Source organism: Cebidichthys violaceus, unplaced genomic scaffold (assembly GCF_023349555.1).
Source record: "Cebidichthys violaceus isolate CVI_PGR_0920_01 unplaced genomic scaffold, fCebVio1.0.p SCAF_13, whole genome shotgun sequence".
Classification (NCBI taxonomy): Eukaryota; Metazoa; Chordata; class Actinopteri; order Perciformes; family Stichaeidae; genus Cebidichthys; species Cebidichthys violaceus.
Window position 1 is genome coordinate 824,949 of NW_027176296.1, and position 22,306 is coordinate 847,254.

General features: G+C 44.1%; 1 protein-coding gene across 1 annotated transcript in view; it reads left to right on the forward strand.

Annotated features, from left to right (window-relative positions):
• The window catches only part of cpamd8 (C3 and PZP like alpha-2-macroglobulin domain containing 8), a 40,332-nt gene that overhangs the window by 9,740 nt on the left and 8,286 nt on the right, over positions 1–22,306 (forward strand). The window contains exons 16-37 of the mRNA XM_068707231.1: positions 895–1,044; positions 1,151–1,312; positions 1,434–1,576; positions 2,219–2,281; positions 3,335–3,566; positions 4,960–5,113; positions 6,674–6,804; positions 6,982–7,033; positions 7,173–7,471; positions 8,663–8,731; positions 8,821–8,977; positions 9,142–9,318; positions 10,626–10,707; positions 14,217–14,373; positions 14,568–14,642; positions 16,375–16,540; positions 17,041–17,127; positions 17,278–17,414; positions 17,577–17,732; positions 18,560–18,622; positions 20,215–20,474; positions 20,576–20,663. Coding sequence (XP_068563332.1) covers positions 895–1,044; positions 1,151–1,312; positions 1,434–1,576; positions 2,219–2,281; positions 3,335–3,566; positions 4,960–5,113; positions 6,674–6,804; positions 6,982–7,033; positions 7,173–7,471; positions 8,663–8,731; positions 8,821–8,977; positions 9,142–9,318; positions 10,626–10,707; positions 14,217–14,373; positions 14,568–14,642; positions 16,375–16,540; positions 17,041–17,127; positions 17,278–17,414; positions 17,577–17,732; positions 18,560–18,622; positions 20,215–20,474; positions 20,576–20,663 — 3,060 coding nt within the window. The remainder of the gene's footprint in view (positions 1–894; positions 1,045–1,150; positions 1,313–1,433; positions 1,577–2,218; positions 2,282–3,334; positions 3,567–4,959; positions 5,114–6,673; positions 6,805–6,981; positions 7,034–7,172; positions 7,472–8,662; positions 8,732–8,820; positions 8,978–9,141; positions 9,319–10,625; positions 10,708–14,216; positions 14,374–14,567; positions 14,643–16,374; positions 16,541–17,040; positions 17,128–17,277; positions 17,415–17,576; positions 17,733–18,559; positions 18,623–20,214; positions 20,475–20,575; positions 20,664–22,306) is intronic.

The window sequence follows — 22,306 nt, forward strand, 5'->3', positions numbered from 1 at the left end:
GAGCTGAGGCCAAGTATCCATGCACCAGCTCTGTCCACAGTGTAATGTCTGTAAACAAACAGCTGTGTTGGCCTGGGAGAGCTCCCCAGATCCTGCCTGCATTAGGTGGAGTTAACTCCCTGAAGTATTTACAGCTCCCTGGTATGCCATTACAACACTCTGTGTGTGTGTGTGTGTGTGTGTGTGTGTGTGTGTGTGTGTGTGTGTGTGTGTGTGTGTGTGTCTGTGTGTGTGTGTCTGTGTGTGTGTGTGCCGGAGGAGGGGGGTTTGTGAGGGCATGATGAGACAGAGGCCACGCAGGCTGCAGGCAGATGAGTGGGGTCGTGACAGCAGAGGATGACAGGTTGCAGAGTGGTGAAAGGAGGGCAGCGGAACCGATTAACGAGGCTAATTTGTGACTACGCGCTGCTGAAAAATAGTTTTTGAAGTGTGAAAGTTTATGGCCGACTCTCACCATCCCTCCCTCTTTCAAAGTCTGTAGTTTTCCACTCTCTGTCCTCATGTTTCCCACCACATCTTACAATTCAACACTATAGGAGTTATGTTCATCGACTGCATGTGATACAAAAACATTGCTACTTAAGAACTATCAGGCAACACTGCCGTCTAGTGCTGGAACATTTAGTCAATTCATTAATTGGAAAATAAACTGGTTCCAGCTTTTCAAATGTGAGGATTTGTTTCCGAAAATGTTTGACATGTTATAGATTCAATGATTAATGAATCAATGTATCAGCAGATGAATCAATAACAAAAATAATTGTTAGTTGCATCCCTTCTGCCAACTGTCGTTTGAAGTTTAATACACAACAGTTTGGTTTAAACAACTGGTTATATAAATGCTTGCTGGTCCTGTTGTCGTGTTATAGTTGAATTGTGTTGGTTGGTTTGCAGGTGTCTGTTTCTCTGTCAGCTAATGAGTCGATGCCAGGAGACCCCGTGACCCTGCGCGTCCGCGGAGAAAAAGGCTCCTGTGTGTGTGTGGCCACTGTGGATAAGAGCCTTTATCTATTAAAGCCTGACTTCCAGCTCAGTCCAGATAAGGTCGGTCCTAAGTTTACAGTGATATCTTCATTATGTCCACCTTAAAATGTGACTGAATCTTTTACGAAGCCTTACCTGAGTACATGAATGCGTTTCCTCTGGGCAGGTGTTTAAAGAGCTGGCAGATTTTGACGTTTCGGATGCCTTCGGCATTCCCAAAGACGACGGACACTTCTGGTGGCCTGGGCTGTCATCAAAGAGGCGCAGACGCTCCTCTGTGTTCCCGTGGCACTGGGACATCACCAAGGACGCACGCTTTGCTTTCTCAGTGAGAACACACACTTTGTTAAAGAGCCCACAGAGATGGTACAGGTATAAAAAAAGAAAAAAAGTAATCATTGTGTGTTTGTGTGTGTTTTTTTTCTTCTCTCTCTCTATGTTTAACACAGGAAACGGGGCTGGTTGTGATGACAGATATGGTGAGTTTAAACCACCGGCAGAGCGGAGGCATGTACACAGACGAGGCCGTTCCCGCCTTCCAGCCGCACACCTCCACCTTAGTGGCTGCCATGCACTCTCGACCCACAACCAGGTAAATGACCTGCTTCAGAGAAGTCGAAGGCCGTCTGTGTGCCTCCTAAAATTGTTTTCCTGACTGAAAAACCTAATTCAATAGATAAAACCCAGAGCCTTTCTCAGCTTTTCTCTGTTGAGGTGGCCCTTTTATGTGTTGGGATGGCCTCTCTCACCACTAAGGGTCCTTGTATTTGAGTTACTTATTCCACTCCTTAATGCCGAATGGAAGAAAACAAGTTACTGATGAAAATTTACTGTGATCTCTGACTGGACCACACACATTTGCTAAAGGATGTACTTTTTCTGAAAACAATTCATTTGAAAGCAAACCCACGAGAGAGCAATAATTACTTAATGCCTCTTAGAATTATAGTCTAGTTGTACACATTTCAGTATTTGCCGTGCCTGGGATGAATGAGGTCTCCAAAATGAGTAATGAAAGAAGAAAAAGAAAAACAAAAGAAATTAGTTGTGTTGGTTTGTCCATATTTTAGGCCTGCATTCATTCTGCATCATTCTAGTGATGAACATTAAACACATGACGTGACTCACAGATTGTCAGATCGGAATGCAGAACAATACATTTTCCAATTATGCTGTTGTTTTATTGTGACCAGCTGAAACCTTTTATTGATGTCAGCTTGTGTTTTGGTTGCAGAGCAGAGAAGCGTAGGCGCACATTTTTCCCAGAGACTTGGGTGTGGCACTGCCTCAACGTCAGGTATTTAAATCTTTGTATAAATATTTCACTTGTGTGTGTGTGTGTGTGTGTGTGTGTGTGTGTGTGTGTGTGTTACATGTCCGGGGCTAGAAATATCAGGTGCACCAGATTGTCTATACTTATATGGGATTTAGTCACAATCCAAAGCACTTAGGAGAGTAGAAAAATGCAGATGGGAGAAGAGATGAGAGGAGCAAACATACGAAGACCTATAAGGATGAAACATTCATGAAGTGTAAGAGGAGACAAGGATAGGTAGAGCAGGAGGAGGAAAGAAAAAGAGGAGAAGAATATAGATAAGAAGAATAAGAAGAACAGTGGAAGGAAAGAGATGGACGCGGGAAAGAGAGAGTGAAGATGGAAGTGAGAAGAGAGGAGTGAGAGAGCGGAGGAAAGGTGCGAGAGGAGCTTGATGTTCCATCACTCCAGCAGCGTCCAGCGTTTTCCCCCTCTGGGTGTGAATGTGCCTCATTTAAATTGGGCGATCTTGGAACTGACTTTCTCAACAGCACCCTCCATTCATTTTCAGCCAATATAAATGAACTGCCCATAGATTTCCATATGCTTGATTCCTTTGGATGGGACTCCAGCTCTGCCTAATATCCTGTGAAGTCCAAAGCTCTGATTTCCCTTAAAAGTCCATTAAAGGGGATTTTGGGCAACTTTGATCAAAAGGAATGGCGCACATGGAGTTTTTACAAGTTTATTATGCCCTACGACAGTTTGCCAACACCAACATTAAATATGCGCTGCCAATAATGAGCTCAGTCCATTTCATCCATAGAAACAGATCGGGTCAACGCCTGACTGTCCCTCACACCTATCCATGTCAGAGAGTTTGCTGTAGTTACATCGGTGCAGGTGTTGGTGTTGACGCAGGTGTTACTAACATAAAAGCGATCTACATTGATTCATCAAGCTCGTCCTTGTAGTCTGTGCCTTTTTATTAAGCAACCATGAAAGGATGCTTAAAAAAAAAGAAAAAAATCTTGTAAATTCACTCTCCAACTAAGCTTGCCACTCAAGTTGTGTCTCAACACGTGTCACTTGCAGCTCTGAGAGCGGCGAGGCTGAGCTGCGATTGGAAGTGCCGGATTCGATCACCACTTGGGTGACCGAAGCTATCGGCCTGTCGGAGGAAAAGGGGCTGGGCTTAGCAAAGAGAGCGGAGCTCCGTACCTTCAAGCCCTTCTTCGTCGACTTCACCTTGCCCTACAGCTTAATCCGAGGGGAGCAGACCAAAGTTCCCCTCACTGTCTACAACTACCTGCCGGCCTGTTCAGAGGTAAGATGATGAATGAGGACGGCAGATGTACAGGAAGCAAGTTACGTTTCTACAGTGCAGCACATGTGCAATAAGGCTCGGCAGCAGTCGCCGTCACACAGTACAAACCTCGTAGGCTTTATCTCAACCGTATTTCTGAAGATGACGAGGGTACCACTTCTTTACAGGGATAAGGCTTAAAGGGCCATTACCTTCAAACTGTGTGCAAATATTGAGGTTATCTGAAATTAATCCAGTCTACAGTACAGGCACACACAGAGAACTACTGTGTTTGTTTTCGAAGAAATCTGTGGCAGTTGGTTATTTGTGCAGCTAGATTGGTGAATGTTTCGTGCTGCACAACAGAAAAATGTGTGGTAAAACAAAAATAAAGATACCAATATGCTGTAGAGGGAGATAAAACAAATATATAACAGCAACAAAAAGTGTCTCAAGCAAGTGTTAGTTTTCAGCAAGTTGATTCTCGCTTTGTAATGACCTGAGTAGATAGCAGAGGCACGAAAGTAGGAAAGTCAAGTCCGTTGTTTTATACAGCTTGATTATTGTCTCTGAGGGCTTTACAATCCAAACAATATACCTCACACTCTATCCTTAGTTTAAGAGTGTTTGTGAAGTGAAGACTGCGGATCACAGAGAAGACACAAAGCATCTTGCAGGTGCTGGAAACTAATCCAAATACACATGATGTGCTTCATAGGCGTTTGAGCTGAAACCACTCTGATGGCCTTGAAAGTTTTCTTTATGTCTGCGTGCAGCAGAACCGGTGTGATGTCAAAACAATGTGATGAACGAGACAAGGCTTGTTATGGAATACATGTCGGTAATGCTGAGGGACTGCCTTGTAATGTGAAATCATTTGATTAGCCCAGAAGTACGTTTTAGCGCTGCCTTTGAACAGACCTCTTAGTTCTGTCTTGGTCTTAAATAGGTCCGTCCTGCGCTCCACACAGATGACATCATGATGTTTGCAGATGAGCCTGTTAAATAGCCTGTGCGTGTGCTGCCCTGATGTCATGTGAGATGAATATACAAACCAGAGTAGCCCCGCCTTTGATGTCCACCCCAGCAACATGTGATTCCTATATTGTCTGCTCAGTTATTTACGACTTGTGGCGTGTGGATGAAAAACAGTTAAGAGATCCCTCTGCGTTACCGAGCCCTCTGTGAAAATTAGACGATGAGTGGAACATAATCCTTCAGGGAGCTTGAGAAGCATGAGTCAGTCAGCATGGAAAATTCGCAATGCGATTTAAAAATTCTCTCTCGCTTTCGGGGCTTTGAAGAGAACACGCTATATGAGGGAGGGGCGTGCCGGTAGAAATGATGTCATTGCCCGTCAGAGGAGATCAATTTCCCCCTGATTTGTCTCTTCCGCTTCTCTCCTCTCTCTCAGGTTCATGTTAAAGTCTCAGTTCCGAAAGGCATAAAGTTTGTTGGCCACCCTGGAAAGCACCACCTTACCAGGAAGAAGTGTGTTGCTCCTGGAGAGGCTACACCTACATCCATTGTGTTGTCTTTCACAGAACTGGGGTCCGCAAACATCACAGGTAGTCACGTCGGTTTTATTAAGTACATTTTACAAACCACAAGTTTGCCTTTATCTGTACAGCATACAACAGCCTAACCCTTGATTCTGAAAAGGAAAAACTCCCCCTAAAATATCCTTTAATGTTGAAATCGAAAATTGAATGAGCGGGTCTTAATTTCTTTAATGTATTCCATAATTTTAATTACTTTTATAGGCAGGGTTGTACGGGTTTAACATTATCTTGTTCCATGCTAATTTTTTCATAATGTCATGACACTGCCAGTTGCAAGGCAAAGATTAGAGAGCTAATTCAGGTAAGTTGGCCAGATATCAGGCGTTTCCACTGGAAATACTTGAGAAATCAATTTTCTCCCGGCAAACATTTTCACTGTTGGTCAGTATAATAGATAAAATGAGTTGTCGTACTTCATTACTACACACATACTAACAAACCTTTATTTACTTAAAGACCTTAAGTTAAGTTAAAATACTACGACAATAAAGGATCAACTATTCTTATATCCCACAAAGTCGCATTATCAGAAAAGTGGCAGCCTTTGTTTTGAAGGTATGCGTCAGAGATTTGATGCTAATGTAAACAATACAGATTAGATTGTGCTGTATCATTGAAATAGCGTTACTTGAATTCTTAAGTGGCGTAGCACTTGAGAAAACATCAGCCTTTCACCAGGACGTCCGTGCCCTCAGTGTGATGCCTTTCAAAAAGGCAAGTCTTTGACTTAAGAGAGCTCTGCTGGCCAAGGGGCCGAGCTGTGTGTGATCTGGTCACCCACCCACAGTTACAAACAGTCCCCTCCAGAACGCATGTGAGAACAAAGCAGGCCAGCAGTGGGGGAGCAACCAGAGCTGTGCTGTGACACTCAGTGGCATGTTGATGAGTTTGCAGGTCACTGGCGGTCAATGGGCCCCCCATGGCCCCACTCCTAGTCCCCTGGCCCCTTGTGTTTCCCTCTCAGTACACACACACAAAGAGACGCCACTGGCACAGGGCCACATTTCCAATGTGCTCCCCAGCAAGAGAACTGGGAGTCCTCTTACAGACATGTTTGTCCTGTGTAACGTATGTTGATGTCCACAAATGACATTAGAGACATGGTCATAACCTGCCATTACTGATTTTTGACCTCACAAACACTTTTTGATGTCCAAATCTCTTGACATTTTTCAATGATGATATATATTTTTCTAATTAACCCCCGCCCCCCCCCCATAAAGAGTGACTTTTAAGTACTTTGTATAGGATGAGCCTCAATGTCTAGATTGGCAAAATTCAAAACAATATCGCCCAGTAGTCACATGGTCACAGTAGAAGTACTTTGTAGTGATAATTATAAACAATTTGAACTACGAAGCTACTCAAGGCAGACCGATCTGAAGGGCTTGTCCCTCTGCCCCAGCGCTCCCAGCCCTACTGTTAGCATTTTATTTTTATAACACATAACTGAATATAGACGGGACCAATGATTCAAATCTAGCGCGGACATGCTGCACAACCAAAGGGGTGACATTGTGCTGTTGAAATAAGGAAAGCTGATTCTGTCCTCTGCTGCCCTGATAGCTCGTGCTATTGCCTACAATGAACCAAGCTGCTGTTCAGATGGATTCCAGACAGGCAAAACAAATAACGACGTGGACGATAGAAGGACCCCGATCGGCCTGGATTTTGTCCGCAGGACTGTCCATGTGGAGGTGAGAGAGTTGATGTTGATCAAAGTCAGTTGACAGATAAGACTTGCTTTTAAATATTTCAACAATAGGTTCGAATTGTTCTGAGATGATCTGTCGAAAAAGAAAAAAATCATGATTCATCCCACTTTTCCTCTCTTTCCTGTGACTCTTGTTCTCTTCCTCTCACTCTCCTTGTAGCCAGAAGGCCTTCCCAGAGAATACACCTACAGTGTCTTCTTCTGTCCCAATGGTATATATTTTTCTGATGTCATATCATTTTTAATCATTTTTCAGGAGACCAATGGTAGATCATAGTTTTCCTGCTGTATCATCTCCCTAATTACATTTCTTGAAATGACTAACTCAGTATTTAATATTTCCATTCTCAGAGAGAATCCACATTTCCACCCCCAACAAGTATGAGTATCAGTATGTGAAAAAGCCGGCCAAGATGAACCAGTTCCAAGTGGCAGTGAAGACCCACAACGATGCACACTTTGCCCTCTCTGCCAGCCCCCACGACAGTGCAGAGATGCTAGAGATCGTACTTGGGGGTAGGCAAAACACTCGCTCTTGGATCTCCTTGGGCAAGATGGGCGAGCCGCTGATCAGTGCCGCCACACCGGGCATCCTCTCCTGGGATGAGTTCCGCAGCTTCTGGATCAGCTGGAAGGGAGGCGTGGTCCAGGTAAGGAGATAAAGGAACTGTAAAAGAAAGTCAATATAACTTAAGAAAAAGGCTAATGCTTTGGTTTTTATACAACTTCCATCTCCAGTACTGAAGCTCCCGGGGGTCAGAGGTTAGATCAATATACCGTATTTTCCGCACTATAAGGCGCACCTTCAATGAATGGCCTATTTTAGAACTGTTTTTATATATAGGGCGCACCGGATTATAAGGCGCATAGAATAGAGTAGGAGTAAGCACAGTACCGGTGTTTACCGCTATTACTTCGGCGACGCCCCTGACTACGGTAGCCGTAATGCTGCAAGCGGTGCGGCTTTGTAGTTTACCAGTCGTACTGAAACATTTTGACAGAGCGCCGTGTACAACCAGTATGGATCAACCAATTAACCAATTGATCCATATATAAGGCGCTCCGGATTACAAGGCGCACTGTTGTTTTTTGAGAAAATTAAAGGCTTTTAAGTGCGCCTTATAGTGCGGAAAATACGGTAAGTGTATTGGTTTAGTGTGATAGATTGGCAGCAATTAATCAATTAATTAATTAATTAATAGTGGGTGAAATGATGAGGCCATGGAATGATGAAATATCCTGCACCAATAGCCTTTGGTGTCACAAATCCGGCACAAAGAGAAGAGGGTGAAAAAGACTCAGCAGGCCATGGGGTCTGTGTGTTAGGAGGACTGGCGCCACTTTTACTGGCATGCTTTCTTGTAAGGTCACGCCTAACGGTCTGATGTCACTGAGGACTGTGATCCCCAGCCCCAGCATTAGCCTCAAACCATTCACCAAAGGCAGCAGTTAAAAGCCTTTGCAGCACAGCCCGATAGGATTCATTTATCTTTTTGGGGATGATGCCATTTTTGGGTTGAATGAGCTGTGGGGCTCGGCCTTGCATGGTGTGGTTTAATGTGATTACGCAATGAAACTCTAGTACCAGAGAGGAAATGTGCTCTACATTGGTCCGTTTGTATGTTTGTGTTTGTGTGTGGGAGGTGAGTGAATCACACTAGCATCACCAAGACTTGGCAGAAGAACAGTATTAGTGTTAAGTATGAGGGAGTCCACAACAAAAAAGGATCTGTTGCTTTACAATTCGTAATGTTTTCTTGTTAACTACTATCTTTTCGTGTACCATTCTATTTGTGCTCCTGAAGTGTTTGCCTTCAGCAAGTCTGCATAATTCTCTCCAGGTGGGCCATGGTTTACATCCATCCAATGAATCAGTGATCCTCCAGTGGACAGGCCAATTCTCTGGACAGGTTTGACTCTTTTATTGCATTTATATACTAGTTGCAGTGATTTATCTTTACTGAAAATTACAACAATACTAATTTGTTTGTCCGTCTAGGTGCGTCACATAGGCTTCTCAACAGGCTGGGGATCAGTTGGAGAGTTTAAGATCTGGAGGAAGGAAGACTCTGATGAGAACCACAATGAGGCCTTCACTCTGGGGGTCCCACACAACATGGTGCCTGGATCTGAGAGAGCTACCGCATTTATGATTGGTAAACTTTTTTTTTTATGTGTACATTTATATAACTTAGAATTGCATGTAAGAAACATCTATCTACTACTTTCATTATACTACATACTATCGACATCTCTAAAGCCTTAAAACACAGATCAGTTAAGCCTACATGTGTGTTATATGTGTGTCTATGTGTATCAGGGGATGTGATGGGGCCAACTCTGAATAACCTGGACAAGCTGTTGCGCCTGCCCTTTGGATGTGGGGAGCAGAACATGATCCATTTTGCCCCCAACGTCTTTGTTCTCAAGTACCTGCAGAAGACAAGGCAGCTCAGCTCTGCAGTTGAGAATGAAGCAACTGACTACCTGCTGCAAGGTAAATGAACTGCAACCCAGTCACAGTGTCAGTTTTGTACACTTAACTATTGATTTATTGTACATTTAAATTTTTTATTTTAATTCTAAACTTTTAATCATTTTTTCTCCTGTGGTTTGGATAAGATGTCCAGTAAAAAGTGTAAAATGTAAAGATATGAATACAGGATAGGTATCAAGAGTACCAAGAGCTCTTACTTCACACAAACTTGTTGGACAAACCTGAATTGGTGATTCGATATTTGACACTGAGATGGGCGACCGATGACATCCTTACCCACTGCATTCCCAAAAACCCTGCAAACCTACCTTAAATGAGCTGGCAGCTGTTTAAGCAGAGGAAACAAATGCATCAATCAAGCTCTTAGAGTGTATCATAAATCTCAACAACTCAAATACCGTCTGGCTCGACTTTGGACAAAGTGACTTAATGCTGAGCAGAAGGAATTTTGTCTAATTGTAGGCAAGTTGAACACTGTTGTTAGGTTTTCTGGAAACTATTGGAGTGAAGTTTACCTTGGACAATGGTTTTTGTTTGTGGAGCTGTGGATTTCTCGACAGAGAAGCCTGGCTGGCACTGAATACTTTGGATCATGGAGTTACCCAGAGCAATCTTTTCTCCACCTCCTCTGTTTTCTACACTTAACCCTCCTCGACCTTTTCTAGCATACCGTGTCAGGGACAGGCTATACTGCAGATGGATCTACACTAAATGAGTTGTGACTGTGAGGAATTCTTAAAATGTGTACGGAGCCTCAGGATCCCAGAAGAATCCCAATGTGTGTAGGTTGTGCATCACTGAAAGTAAGAATTCAGCTGCTGGACTGTATAAAGAACAGGACCTAACGTACTATGATTTCCACATCAATCGCAATGTTGTTGGGTTTTTGTTCACCGCATAAAATATCGAACAAAAAAGACTATTTCAAGGTCAGGAAAATACCACATGTTCAAGTGGTGCTTTTGCTTGTCTTTGCACCACCTGTAAAAGAGAGTTCAGTCTCACCTCGTTGCTTCTCACAGATCACACGTTGAAGGAAGAACCCTTACTTAACACCCTGACACTTTTCTGGAACACTAAATACAATTTACTATCTGTTTACTCTTCTTTGATGAACTCACCTCTTGCAGTTAGTGTACATCACTTTGTGAGCAGTTGCAGTGGTAAGAGACTTTTTAAACAAAGTATCTGCAGTGATATAGGAAAAAAGTATGTTAATCTTTTTTGTAATTTCTTACTAATTATGAGGAACTATTCTTGCTGAAAGTTCTCTCCTACCACCTCCCCCATTCTTTATTCTTCTCCAGGCTACCAGAGACAGCTGACCTACAAACGGCAGGATGGATCCTACAGTGCCTTTGGAGAAAGGGATTCCTCTGGCAGTATGTGGTAAGTCATTGTAGGTGTAGCTATCAAGGTTTACACAACTCATATCAGCCAATGCTTAGCTCTAGCCACATTCTTCAGTTTCAACTGGGACTTAGGTTGCTGGCCAAAGCAATGAAGTTTTTATCAGAATCTCAGTGCTCAAATGAATCTATTGCTGTTGATGTGTTTAAATCACTGGTTAGTTTCTCTTCATAGTGTTTATTTCAGGTTTACACTCCCTGGGGTCAGGCTGGCAGGCAGAGTCATCTCATGATAGTTATAAAACTGAAATCAATGCCCTCAATAGGGAGCTCCACTGCTTGCATTTTGAGGCCCACGCACAATGTGCATACCTCTGGGTGATTTATGAGCTGAGGTGGGTATTATGATATTTAATAGAGCTAACGCTGTGAAACAGCAGGTTACTTAAACGGCAGAGAATCATAAACAAACGGCATAATTGGATCCCTGAGGTAGGCAAAGCTGTCAAGATTTGTTTGCAGTTAATCAGGGTTCATACCCATGGCACTGGACTGAGTGGAAGGAGTGGACCCATGCTGCTTTGGCCCCGCAGACGAGCGATCGGAGACATTGTTATAAGTTGTCTGGAGCCACTTCGCCACAATCGCTCTCTAACTTTTTTTTATTTTTTACATGGCCTAGCAAACAGAAGCGGAGCATGCCTCTTAATGACTCACTACCTGGGTGTAATTGGTAACATTAAACTGCTGTGGAAACCTTGAACTCATCCCGCGATGACTGTGAGAGGATGTGAGGATGTAACAAGCTGCGGTTTGGAGTTTTCCTTGGCGCCCGGGGTAACAAGTGTGGGTTGTGGTGGGCACGACTTAGATGGTGAACCTTCGGTTAACCTTCATCAGACACGTTATGAATCCATCATCAACATGTTTGCATCCAAAACAAGCCCAGCTTTCGTTCTGGTTCCAGAGTTCAAGGGTAGAGCAGTGCATTTACTACATGCTTAAAAGCACCCTTATTGCAGTGTTTATGAATTCCAGCTTGTAAAAATGTATCTGAGTGGAAATGGACAGGATCTAATGAAATGATTGAACATAATTACAAGGCTGGCAGTGATGGTTTGGTGTGCAGCGACGGCCATCTCTGGTGCCAAGGCTGTTAACACTGCACAGAGTGGGCTGAAAGTTCACTGACTTCATTTAATTCAGATGCAGGGAGACACCGACGAGGAGCGATGGGACTGACAGTATGTCTTCAACCCCTGGCTCCTTTTCATGCTAAGCCGAATGAGACTACATTACTTCCCTAACCACGGACCCCTGCTGAAGCCCATTTAACTAAACACAACCTTAGTTTCAAACCTTAACCTTGATGTATAAAGGCCCTCTTTTGGATTTGTAATGTTTCTTCTACAGTTATCACAGTACACACAGCATCTTACTGGATACCTCAAGCCTGCTGCCCTTTGAAGCCTTCACCCTCAACTCTCTCACAACCCTATTTAAAAACACTTTTTTAACAAAGAAAGCTCAAGTCTCCATATGTTTTTAGATGACAGAGAAAGCTGAAGTCCCAGCTAAACAAACTTTTCAAAAGTGCGCAGTTCTTTTTTTCGTTTTCTCTGACATTCCCAGTAGTTGGCTCTACATGTTGAGGCTGGCATGGCATTTGTGTCTGCCCAAAGACTGATCTGACAGCGTTAGTAGGGTTGGGGGGCTGAATACCAGAGATTGAAAGAACTGATATACTCTGCTGTATTAACCCGATTTCCATTTCTAGTCCTGTGCCAAACTGACAAGCCAACATTTCTGTCTTTCTTTTGCCATAGCTTGGCTGTAGAGCCTTTGTAGAGGTGTGTATTTATACAAAAAAAAAGAAGTCATGTATGATCACCAAATATTAAGTCATGCAGGCTTGTCATAAAGCTATAATCCACAAACAGCCTGCAAAGGTAATCCTTGGAATTGAAAATATAGAGACTTGATCAGCCACAGGCAGACATTTGCAGACAGTTTACTGGCGTCTTGATTTAATTTTCCAGTTTGGTTGCAATAGTAGCAGCAGCTTCACCAGCCTCAAGGCAGCTACCCCTAAACCCTGTTGGTGCCATCCAGTTTAATCTCAGTTTAAATGACACACCTCTGGATACTTTCCAAAACAGCACACCAGCAACATAGTTTAAGGCCACCACACTTAAACAGGAGTGGGGAACCGATTCCCGTAGTCCAACTCATAACATTCCTCATTAAGCTTATCAACCTCGGCTTTATCATGGAGCACACCCATATATTGTCTTCTATTTGCCTTCAGGTCTACCCTATGAAGTATGAAGCTGGATAAAAGTAGCTCAGAGAGGGAATTTGGGAGTTAGAAAACAGAAGGAAGAATCAGGAACGGGGAGAACCGGGAGAGGGTGACCCCAGCCATGGGCCGCGTGGTGTAAGTGAGCATGTCTAGGGCTTCCTTCCTTCCCCAAACTAAATCATATTTACACTCTCCAGTACCTGTTTCCTGGGACCCGACATTTAAAGCCAGTGAAACAATATTACTTAACATTATAAAAATTCCAACAGGCTTGCGACTTCATCCCTAGTTTTGTCTCCAGAGAGGAATAACATCCAGGTTCCAGGCGGGGAAGATTTAGTGTTTTGCTTTTTGAGAGTAAAGTTCCCCTCCTCCCCTGGCGCTCTTTCTTGGATTGTGCTCTCACATATGTAGCTGTGAGCACTACTAGAAACTAGAGCGCTAGTTTGTATATTTGCTCATTTCCATCTTGTGTGTCTTTGTTTTCATGGAAGGCAGCTTGCCTCATCCTATAAGTCAGTTGTGGTCAGGAGTGCTGTAATGGAATGTCTTGCTGTCACTGAGGAGTTGTTGGCCAAAGCCCTCAGCTTTCGACCACTACCGGGAGGTCTGTTGTTTATGGATGAGTGTGTGTTTATTAGCTCAGCCGTGTCCCCCAGGCCCGACCTTGGCCTTTCCCCGTGGTTCCCCTGGTCCATCTCCACCGTGGCCCACTAAAACCACGACTCATAAACTTCCAGTTGCACTCCCAGGCCAGCCAGATTCACAACCTTCGTCTCTGGGATCCGTGTTTGTGTAAGTCGCGGAATGCTTTTGGGGAAACTCCAACATACATGCAGAAAGATACTTGATTGGGGCTGTGTGAGATTTCACATTCTCAAGAGCACAGCTGCCGCATCCTGTAGTGGTGATCAAACCCCGCCGCACCATGCTGCGCCCCTCCTCGCCTCTTTTTTTTTTTTCCATCTCTTCAGATCCGTCTATACATATCAATCCTTTCTCCATCTGTATTTGACAAAAACATCTACAGTCTTCTCTATCAGCCCCCCTCCTCCCCTGTTGACAGATTAAAGGAGTGTGACTGATTGGGAAACTTCTCACTTGAAAAAGTGATTGCAGTCACTTTTTTGGGGGTATTTGTCAGTACATGTTTCAAAGGATCTAAAGATATATCTCCTCTCTTATCTCCTTCCCCTCACCTGTCTTTAACGGTCTCACCCCTCCACCTCCATCTCTTCTTCCTCTAGGTTGACAGCATTCGTGCTGAAGTCCTTTGCTCAGTCTCGGGGTTTCATCTTCATCGACCCCGAGGAGCTTTGCGCCGCCAAGTCCTGGCTCATCAAACATCAGCGAGATGATGGCTCCTTCCCCGCCATGGGACGCATCCTCAACAAAGACCTGCAGGTAGGCTTGTGTCTTGGTGGGGGTGGGGTTAAAAGCAAGAACAGCGGTGGCATTTTCAAATTCAATTCCAGCCCTGTAGCTACCCCAATGTACATGATTTAATGGTATGAATTATTGGGAAAAAAATCTTCCTCAGAATTCTGTGAGTTTTACAGTTTAGAGGTGCTTATGCGAATGTGTGCTTTTGTCCACAGGGAGGGATCCATGGGAAGATCTCCCTTACAGCGTATGTGGTAGCAGCTCTCTTGGAGACTGGGATAACCACAGAGGTAAGCAGCCCAACAGAGAAGCATATCACTGCAGTCAGTGCCACTCCATCACGACCACTCCTCAGTGGTGAGCCAAACAGTGTTTAATGTGACGGTACTTTAACAAGCCCTGTAAAAAACTAAAAACAAGTTTATCTACAGCAGATGCAGTGGTGTAAAAATGGATTCATGTCCGTTGGTTAAACGTCTTTTAACCAGTGCGCTACCTGTCCCACTTACTCTTCCTACCAGCCTGCTGCGAATGTTCGTACATTTCGTGTGTGGACGTATCACTGCATTCCTGATATTTGTGAAGATGGATGTGCTGGCAGTCAGCCTTCTCATATTTGTCATGCCCCAGTGCTGCTCATCTAATATCTAATCACGTTTTGGACCACATCAAAAGATTTGGTCTGACGGGCAGAGACAATTACGTTTCGTAAAAGACACCTCGGTTACATTCCTCACTGTCTCCTTTCTGCGCTTTTTGACTTGTTGCCCTACTTTTCTCCCTGTTCTTGGTTCGCTTTTTCTTTGCCCTCTCACTAATAACACTAATCACTAAAAGACAGAGTTAGGGAGTAAAGGGAAGAGTTACAACATAATTCTGGTGAAATCCTCCTCTGCATGTTTTGAATACTCTGGCAAAATAAAAGCTTCTGTACCTCCGATTGTTTTTGTCTTTGCTCTCCATTTGTCCTCATAGTTGACTCTTTATTTAGCATTTCCTCGTGCTGGCTCCCCTCCATCCATCTGTCCTCCTCTGCTGTCCTCCTCTGTCTGTCCTCCTCTGCTATCTATCCCAGAGGGATTGAGTCTGAGAGTCTTTCCTTTTACAACTGATAAAAACTGAAAAGGTATCCTTCACATCAAAGCAGAACCTTCAACCCCCCTCCAATTTCACTTAATTAAAAGATGACTGCTGCAATTAGAGTGAGTGGCTCTGGAGGCCTATCATCTCAGGGATGAGAGGGAAGGTCACATCTGCATGAGATGAAAGTCAACTCTCCACTTTTTAATGGCCAAAATGAATGTTTATTCAATAACTGCATCTGAGTAGAGGAGGCGGTTGTGAGTTTGGACAGTGCAGCCTCTAAACAGTTGAACGGAGGGATGATGATGTATGATGATGATGATGATGATGATGTGTGTGTCTACGTGCGTACATTTGTACGTGCTGGTGTGTGCGTGTAGACGGCATATTTTTGACAGGTTATTTTGTAGGAAATCAATGTACTTTTTTATTCTTGGCAGTTTTAAAGAGGAAAACTTCACAAACACTGAATACTAACTTTTTTTTTGTTACTTTTAACTGTTCAATGTTTTATAAACTGTCTGTTGAACCACCATCATTCACAATGCAAGACAGCTCCCATCAACAACATGCTCAAAAATACTAAATAATGTGCTTGTGTGTATATTATATTATATATATATATATATATATATATATATATATATATATATATATATATATATATATATATATATACCTCCAATAAAGCAAAATGTAAGTTAAGTATTGAATGGTGCTGTATTACTGTAACTAAAATATACCTAAAACAGCTCACTTACAGTGTGTTGACTGACACATTTACAGCTTTAAACAACTGGTTATCAACAGTTGGAGAAGAAATGAACATAAATGTACATCTGCTTGCAAACATGACACTGTTAAAAAGTCAACCTCTGCCATCTCTTGTAAGCTATTGTTCATTTGTGTCTGTCTTACGTCCTGTCCCGTCTGGTCCAGGAGGAGAAGGTGGCAGTGGCCAAAGCCAAGGATTTCCTGGAGAGCAACACCTACTCTGCAGATGACCCGTACACCACGGCCCTGTCTGCGTACGCCTTGGCTCTGCTACGCAGCCCGTACGCCCCTCTGGCCTTGCGCCGCCTCAACCACATGGCCATCACACAAGGTACTGCCTCACTGTGAGAAACACGGCCAGCAAGTCACTGACCATAAGAACAAAATGAGAATATATTAAAATGTAAAAATATATAGTTGATGACTTTGCATCTTTGCAACAGCGTTACCATTACAGGTTTACGGTGAAAGCCTCCTGCCCTAAGGCTACTTACAGAAGATATAGGACAGAAGTGACTGAAGGAAGCTGCTGCAGCAGTAGCTCAATTCACCGCTCCCTTTCCTCCTCCTGTTCTTATCTCAATGCTGGTTTCCTTTGGCCATTTCCCTTCTTTTCCTCTTGACTGAAAAGAGTTTAGTGGAACACAACAAAAAACCCACTCTTTCTTGATCACAATGATTTGATTCCCCACGTACAATGAAGGCACAGAGCTTGGATTCATAGCTGCTGAAAGATTCAGACAATTAGGATATGGATACAATGAGTCATATGATCCAGGATGCCCTCCCTGCGCTCTCCCTGTCTTTATCTCACTTTGTTTGTCTTTGTAGATGGACTCACCCACTGGAGTCTGACTGGCAGCACTATGACAGATGAGGACACTTTCATGGGCTTCAGCGATGGCCTCTCTCAGTCAGGTAAACTTATTACTACCTACCTTAGACGTTCGTATTAGCTGTATCTGCAGCCTGCCGTCCCCTTGGCCAACCACACAGATCTGATATTGTCTGATTCCCCCAAATAAAATGCAGAATCCAAATAAGCATCTAATTCTCGTTTGTTCCCAGTGGTGTCAGCAGAGGTGGAGATGACAGCATACGGTCTTCTGACCTACACCCTCCTGGGGGATGTGGCTTCTGCCCTGCCTGTGGTCAAATGGCTCTCCCAGCAGAGGAATGCCCTGGGTGGCTTCTCTTCCACACAGGTAGCCCGTTTTGTCTGGCTTCTTTTGTCCTTTGGTTCAGCCACTTGTAACGACATCATTCCAAGAGCTAATGAAATTAAACAGTTTTTCTCTGTTTAAAAAAAATATAGAAATAAATAATAAAATTTAGCTGTTGCTACTTTTTCTTTAACCCCTGTGCAGGACACGTGTGTAGCTCTGCAGGCTCTGTCAGAGTATGCCATCCTGTCCTATGTAGGAGGGGTCAACCTCACAATCTCACTGGCCTCCACCAACCTCGACTTCCAGGAGACCTTTGAACTCAACAGGGACAACCAGAAACTCCTTCAGAGTGCCAAGGTAACCACATCCATGGAAACAGTGAATTCATTTCTTTCAGGCAAGCAGGCTCCGCACTGTATTTCTTGTGCAGATGAGGCACGACAATCGATTTGCTATGCTGCTAATTTTAGATTGTTCTTCCAGGTTGACAGCGCTTTATCATCATTCATTCTCTACTAATGATTGCCAGCACTTCAGAGGCGGCATTAGAAAAACCCCAGCGCTGAAATGCAATGTAGAAACTTTTCCCTCTTTATTGTAGTGATTGACGAGCAACTATGTACCAGAGCCAGTCTCTGGCATTAAACATTAATCTCTCTTTCTATGTCCGCTTGTTTAGTAGCCAGGACCTTTTCACGCTGCCAAACCAAACCAGGCTTAACTGCGCTGGGTTTCCCAGAAGCACCTTGTTGGTCTGTTTATTTTATAAGTGTGTTTTATTGGCCTGTTTGCCCACGCATTACAAATTTAACAGTGTGGGCACGCACCTCCTTGGCCAGGGCACTGTGGCCTCAGGTCAGGTCAGTGCGCGTGTGTGTGCACGTGTGTGCGCTTGTGTGCGTGCGTGTGTTAAGTGCTCCAACAGACAGCCTGAGTGGTTCAGGTGAGAGTGCAGTACGTTCTCTCTGCCGGGCATGTTCCTCTACTGTGATTAGTGGTGTCAGCTTAATTGGGGGCAATTAAGGCCTGCTGGTTAGTAGCCAGGGAACCACTAGTGGCAGTGCAGCAGCCTACAGCATTCATTCACTTGATAAATGACTCATTCACCTCTCCCTGCCCCCTCTGACTTTCTTTGTTTCTCTTGTTTCTCCTGTCTCTCTCTCTCTCTCTCTCTCTCTTTTCAGATCCCCAGTATCCCCACAGGCCTTTTTGTCAGCGCTAAAGGAGAGGGCTGCTGTCTCATGCAGGTATTGTAGTACACAAAACACGCTCACAAAAATAGAAACATTTGCCGTCTTAAACATTGTCCAAAGGGGAACCATAATGCTCGGCATACTTCCATCAGCTCACAGCAACAATCTGCCGGTACAGTGGTCCCATAATGCCTAAATTCCTCCCTTAAATTGGAGTAGTCTGGTAGAGTTTAGCCAGTTGTTTTGGAATGTGTTGATCGTTTCTGTGGTCCCCTGGACGGGATGCTGTGTAGTTCCTACCTTGTCACAGACAAACAAAAACCTCTTTCATAAACAGAATCATTCTTCTTCCTATTTGTTGGATGATATTCTGTCCTCTCTTCTTATCACCTGTGTTTAAACATTCGTCGGCTTTAAAAACCAAACAAGGCATGACTGAAAAAGCACGGGTGATCAGTGGTGTTTACAATCCCGTTTTTGGAAACCTGCATGTGAGATATGACTTGATTTGACCGAGGCAGAGCCGGCTACAGCAGCGGATGTTGTGCTCTGCCGTCCAGCGCCTGAAACGTCTTCCAACTCGTTCTCCTCAGCAGGTTTCTCACACACACACAAACACACAATTTCTTTCTTCACACCTCTCGCCCTCTCTACTTTCCCTCCATCCGCACCTCTCCGTCAACACAGCCTTCTGACAGCCCCTCAGGCCAGCAGCACCTGGGCTCTAATGAAATACAAGAGTGGGGCAATCAAAGAGACCTGCCTGTGTGTGTGTGTAGTGTTTGTAGACACACTGTATGTGATGAGTATGTGTCCTTTGCCTCAGGATTATTATTTAGTAGCTTTGCAAAGGTCTCAAATCAGACTGGATGATTTATTTAGAATGTGTACGATTCTGGGAATAATAATCTTCAGTGAAATTAAGAAGAGCGTCAAAGCAGTGAGTTGTCCTCAGGCTGAAATAGTAGTCTGCTGAAAGCATGCCTTGTGTCAGGTGAATATGATTTGTGGTTTATGCTTTAAAGCACTGCTTTTTTTTCTGACTTTGTAGTCTTTTCAAGGCCAGAGGTGTTTAATATTGGAACTCAATAGTGTTTCCAAATGTTAAAGCCAAAATTTAATCATTTTTTTTCTTCATTCAAAAGTTTTTTTTGGCCAACAAATAAAAACGTGGTTTGATAGCAGATATTACAACAAACTATCAGCGAATTTGACGCACAGTACGTCTCTCAGGATGTTACAAGGCCTCGGCTTGCTGTTGGTCATATCCTCGTACTAGCTCAAGACCTAATGTCCTAATCACACAGGGAAATATTAACTTAAAGACTAGCTCTACAGCCATGCTCGTGGCTCTGTGAGGCTATATCTAGGGCACCATGAATGTTTGCACCAAATTAAATGGCTAAAGTAACTTTACAATACAGGGATTTCAAACCACAAAACAACTACTAGTAAACGTCCATTCAGTAGGCATTAGCCAGTCCTTTCAAAGTGATATTTGTAATGTGGTGTTTATGAAAAGCAAATTTCATTACCAGGATTGCAAATTCTGGCCATCTTAAATGTTTTCCTTTCCAGCATATAAAGTCTTAATTTCATGGATATCCTTCTTAAAAACCTGCCCGCTGCTCTCTGTGTGTCTGTAGATTGATGTGTCTTACAACCTACCTGACCCAGTGTCCAAGCCAGCCTTCCAGCTCAAGGTGGACCTGAAAGAGCCTTTTCAGGAGCGACACCTGCAGCCCCCCTCCTCCTCGTCTTCCCGTCATCCTACCTCGCGCTCCCGGAGCCGTGCTGACAACCGCTCTGAGCTTAACCGGAAGCGGCGGGCGCCCATCGATGACGACGACCCAGCTGCCCACCAGGACAAAATGGACTTCCACATCTCCTTAGAAGTTTGTGCCAGGTACAGCACAAAAACTACATAACAGGAAAGAAGCTGGCGTTCCACAAATGCACAGCTCTGCTTCTAATCATTTTCACCCTGACCCCAAACTCTCTGTGTAGGTGGCTCCATTCAGGATCGTCCAACATGGCCGTCATAGATGTTCCCATGATTTCCGGTTTCCGAGCAGATGTTGAAAGTCTAGAGAGGGTATGTAATCACATTAATATCCAAGATTTAAGTGGCTCACAGACTGTTAGACAAGCAGTGGAAGTAGTCAGGTAAGTGCCCAAACTGAAAGGCAGGTGGAAAGAGAGACAGATGTGTCCACATCTGGAGGCTATTTGACGGAAATGCAGTATGTCATGGAATTCATCAGACTTCCTTTGCAGACTCCTTTGCAAACCCCCGACTCATGTGTACACTCACACAGGATGCATCCTTCAACATACTCGCATAAGCACAGATACTTTAGATATGGATATTTTTACTGTGGTACAGTGGAGCGTGTTGTGTAAATATTAGTCGGAGGAGGGAAAGCGGCACGCTCCATTGTCCACTGTCCATTGTTGTAAGCAAATGGACAGTTCCTAAAGACTTACTTCAAATGGGACGGGCCCCTCTTAGTGCTGCGTGTTACACACGTGTGTCCTCATGTGTTTAAATGTGTCATAGGCAATGGAAAGACCATTAGGTGAGGGTCCTTTTTATGGTGGTGTTTTTTTGGGTATGATAAGAGAAGGACCAGCCGACCGTAGAGTTACAGTGTCTCAGGGTCAAAGATTGTCGGGCCTCTTTGGGCCAAATACACACACCTCTTTGGGCCCTGTACGATACAGACGTTGTATAGTTTGTAAAAGACAAAGGCAAGAGACCAGGTATACTGTAATAAACAGAGGACTGGATTAAAGGAGTAACATACGTGGGATGGGTTCTGCTGATGGAGAGCGAGAGAAAGAGATGATTAGCTTAAGGCCTGAATCCAGGTCAGCTCCCCAGCCACCCATCAGAGGCCTGTCCTTCATTACTACACAGTTATAGGGCCTCAGTCTGCAGGCTTCCACCTCTAAAAGAGCCACCTCTCTGGCTACCTGGGGAGATGTTAAGCGCCGCACACATATGTACACATGTACACTCCTGTGAGTGTGTCAGTTGAGGCTGACCCAAGTTGTAGTGGCTAACAAGCTCAGTTTACACCCCTGCTGGCCTCCCTCGGAGTTTTACTGCTGCCTGCCCGACTGCCACTTACATTCCTCAATTTATGGTGGCAAGCTTGGCTTCTACAGTCATGTCTAGTTGCTTTCATGGAAGCTGTAGTCGTGAATGATGTCAAGTCACTGACTGGGAGCTGCCACAGTCATTGCCTCTTATCACCCCAATATAATGAGCTTTGTCTAACGATCCAGAACACACCGTGGGTATAACATGTGAGCTAAGGGAGTTCATTGGCAATGTGTAGTTGCTAGATAGACAAACAATACTTTCGTAAACAGAGAGGCCAGTTGAGTAGTGTTTGCGTCTGTGTGTGTGTGTGTAAGAGAGAGAGAGAGAGAGAGAGAGAGAGAGAGAGAGAGAGAGAGAGAGAACGAGCGTGTGTGTGTGTGTGTGTGTGTGTGTGTGTGTGTGTGCGTGTCTCAGTGGCGCCAGCTCAGGCTGAGCACCTCATAAACTCCTGCTGTCCAAAGGCTGCCACCTTTGACAGAATGAAAAATCACCCCGTGGGGGGAATTGACTCTGCCTGGCTCTCTATGCACATACTCACATTTGCAGCAAACAGCTTCCCCATTACTCATGCATACACTCATATTTACTAGATATGGTCATGCATGTCTGACCCAACTATACATTCATCA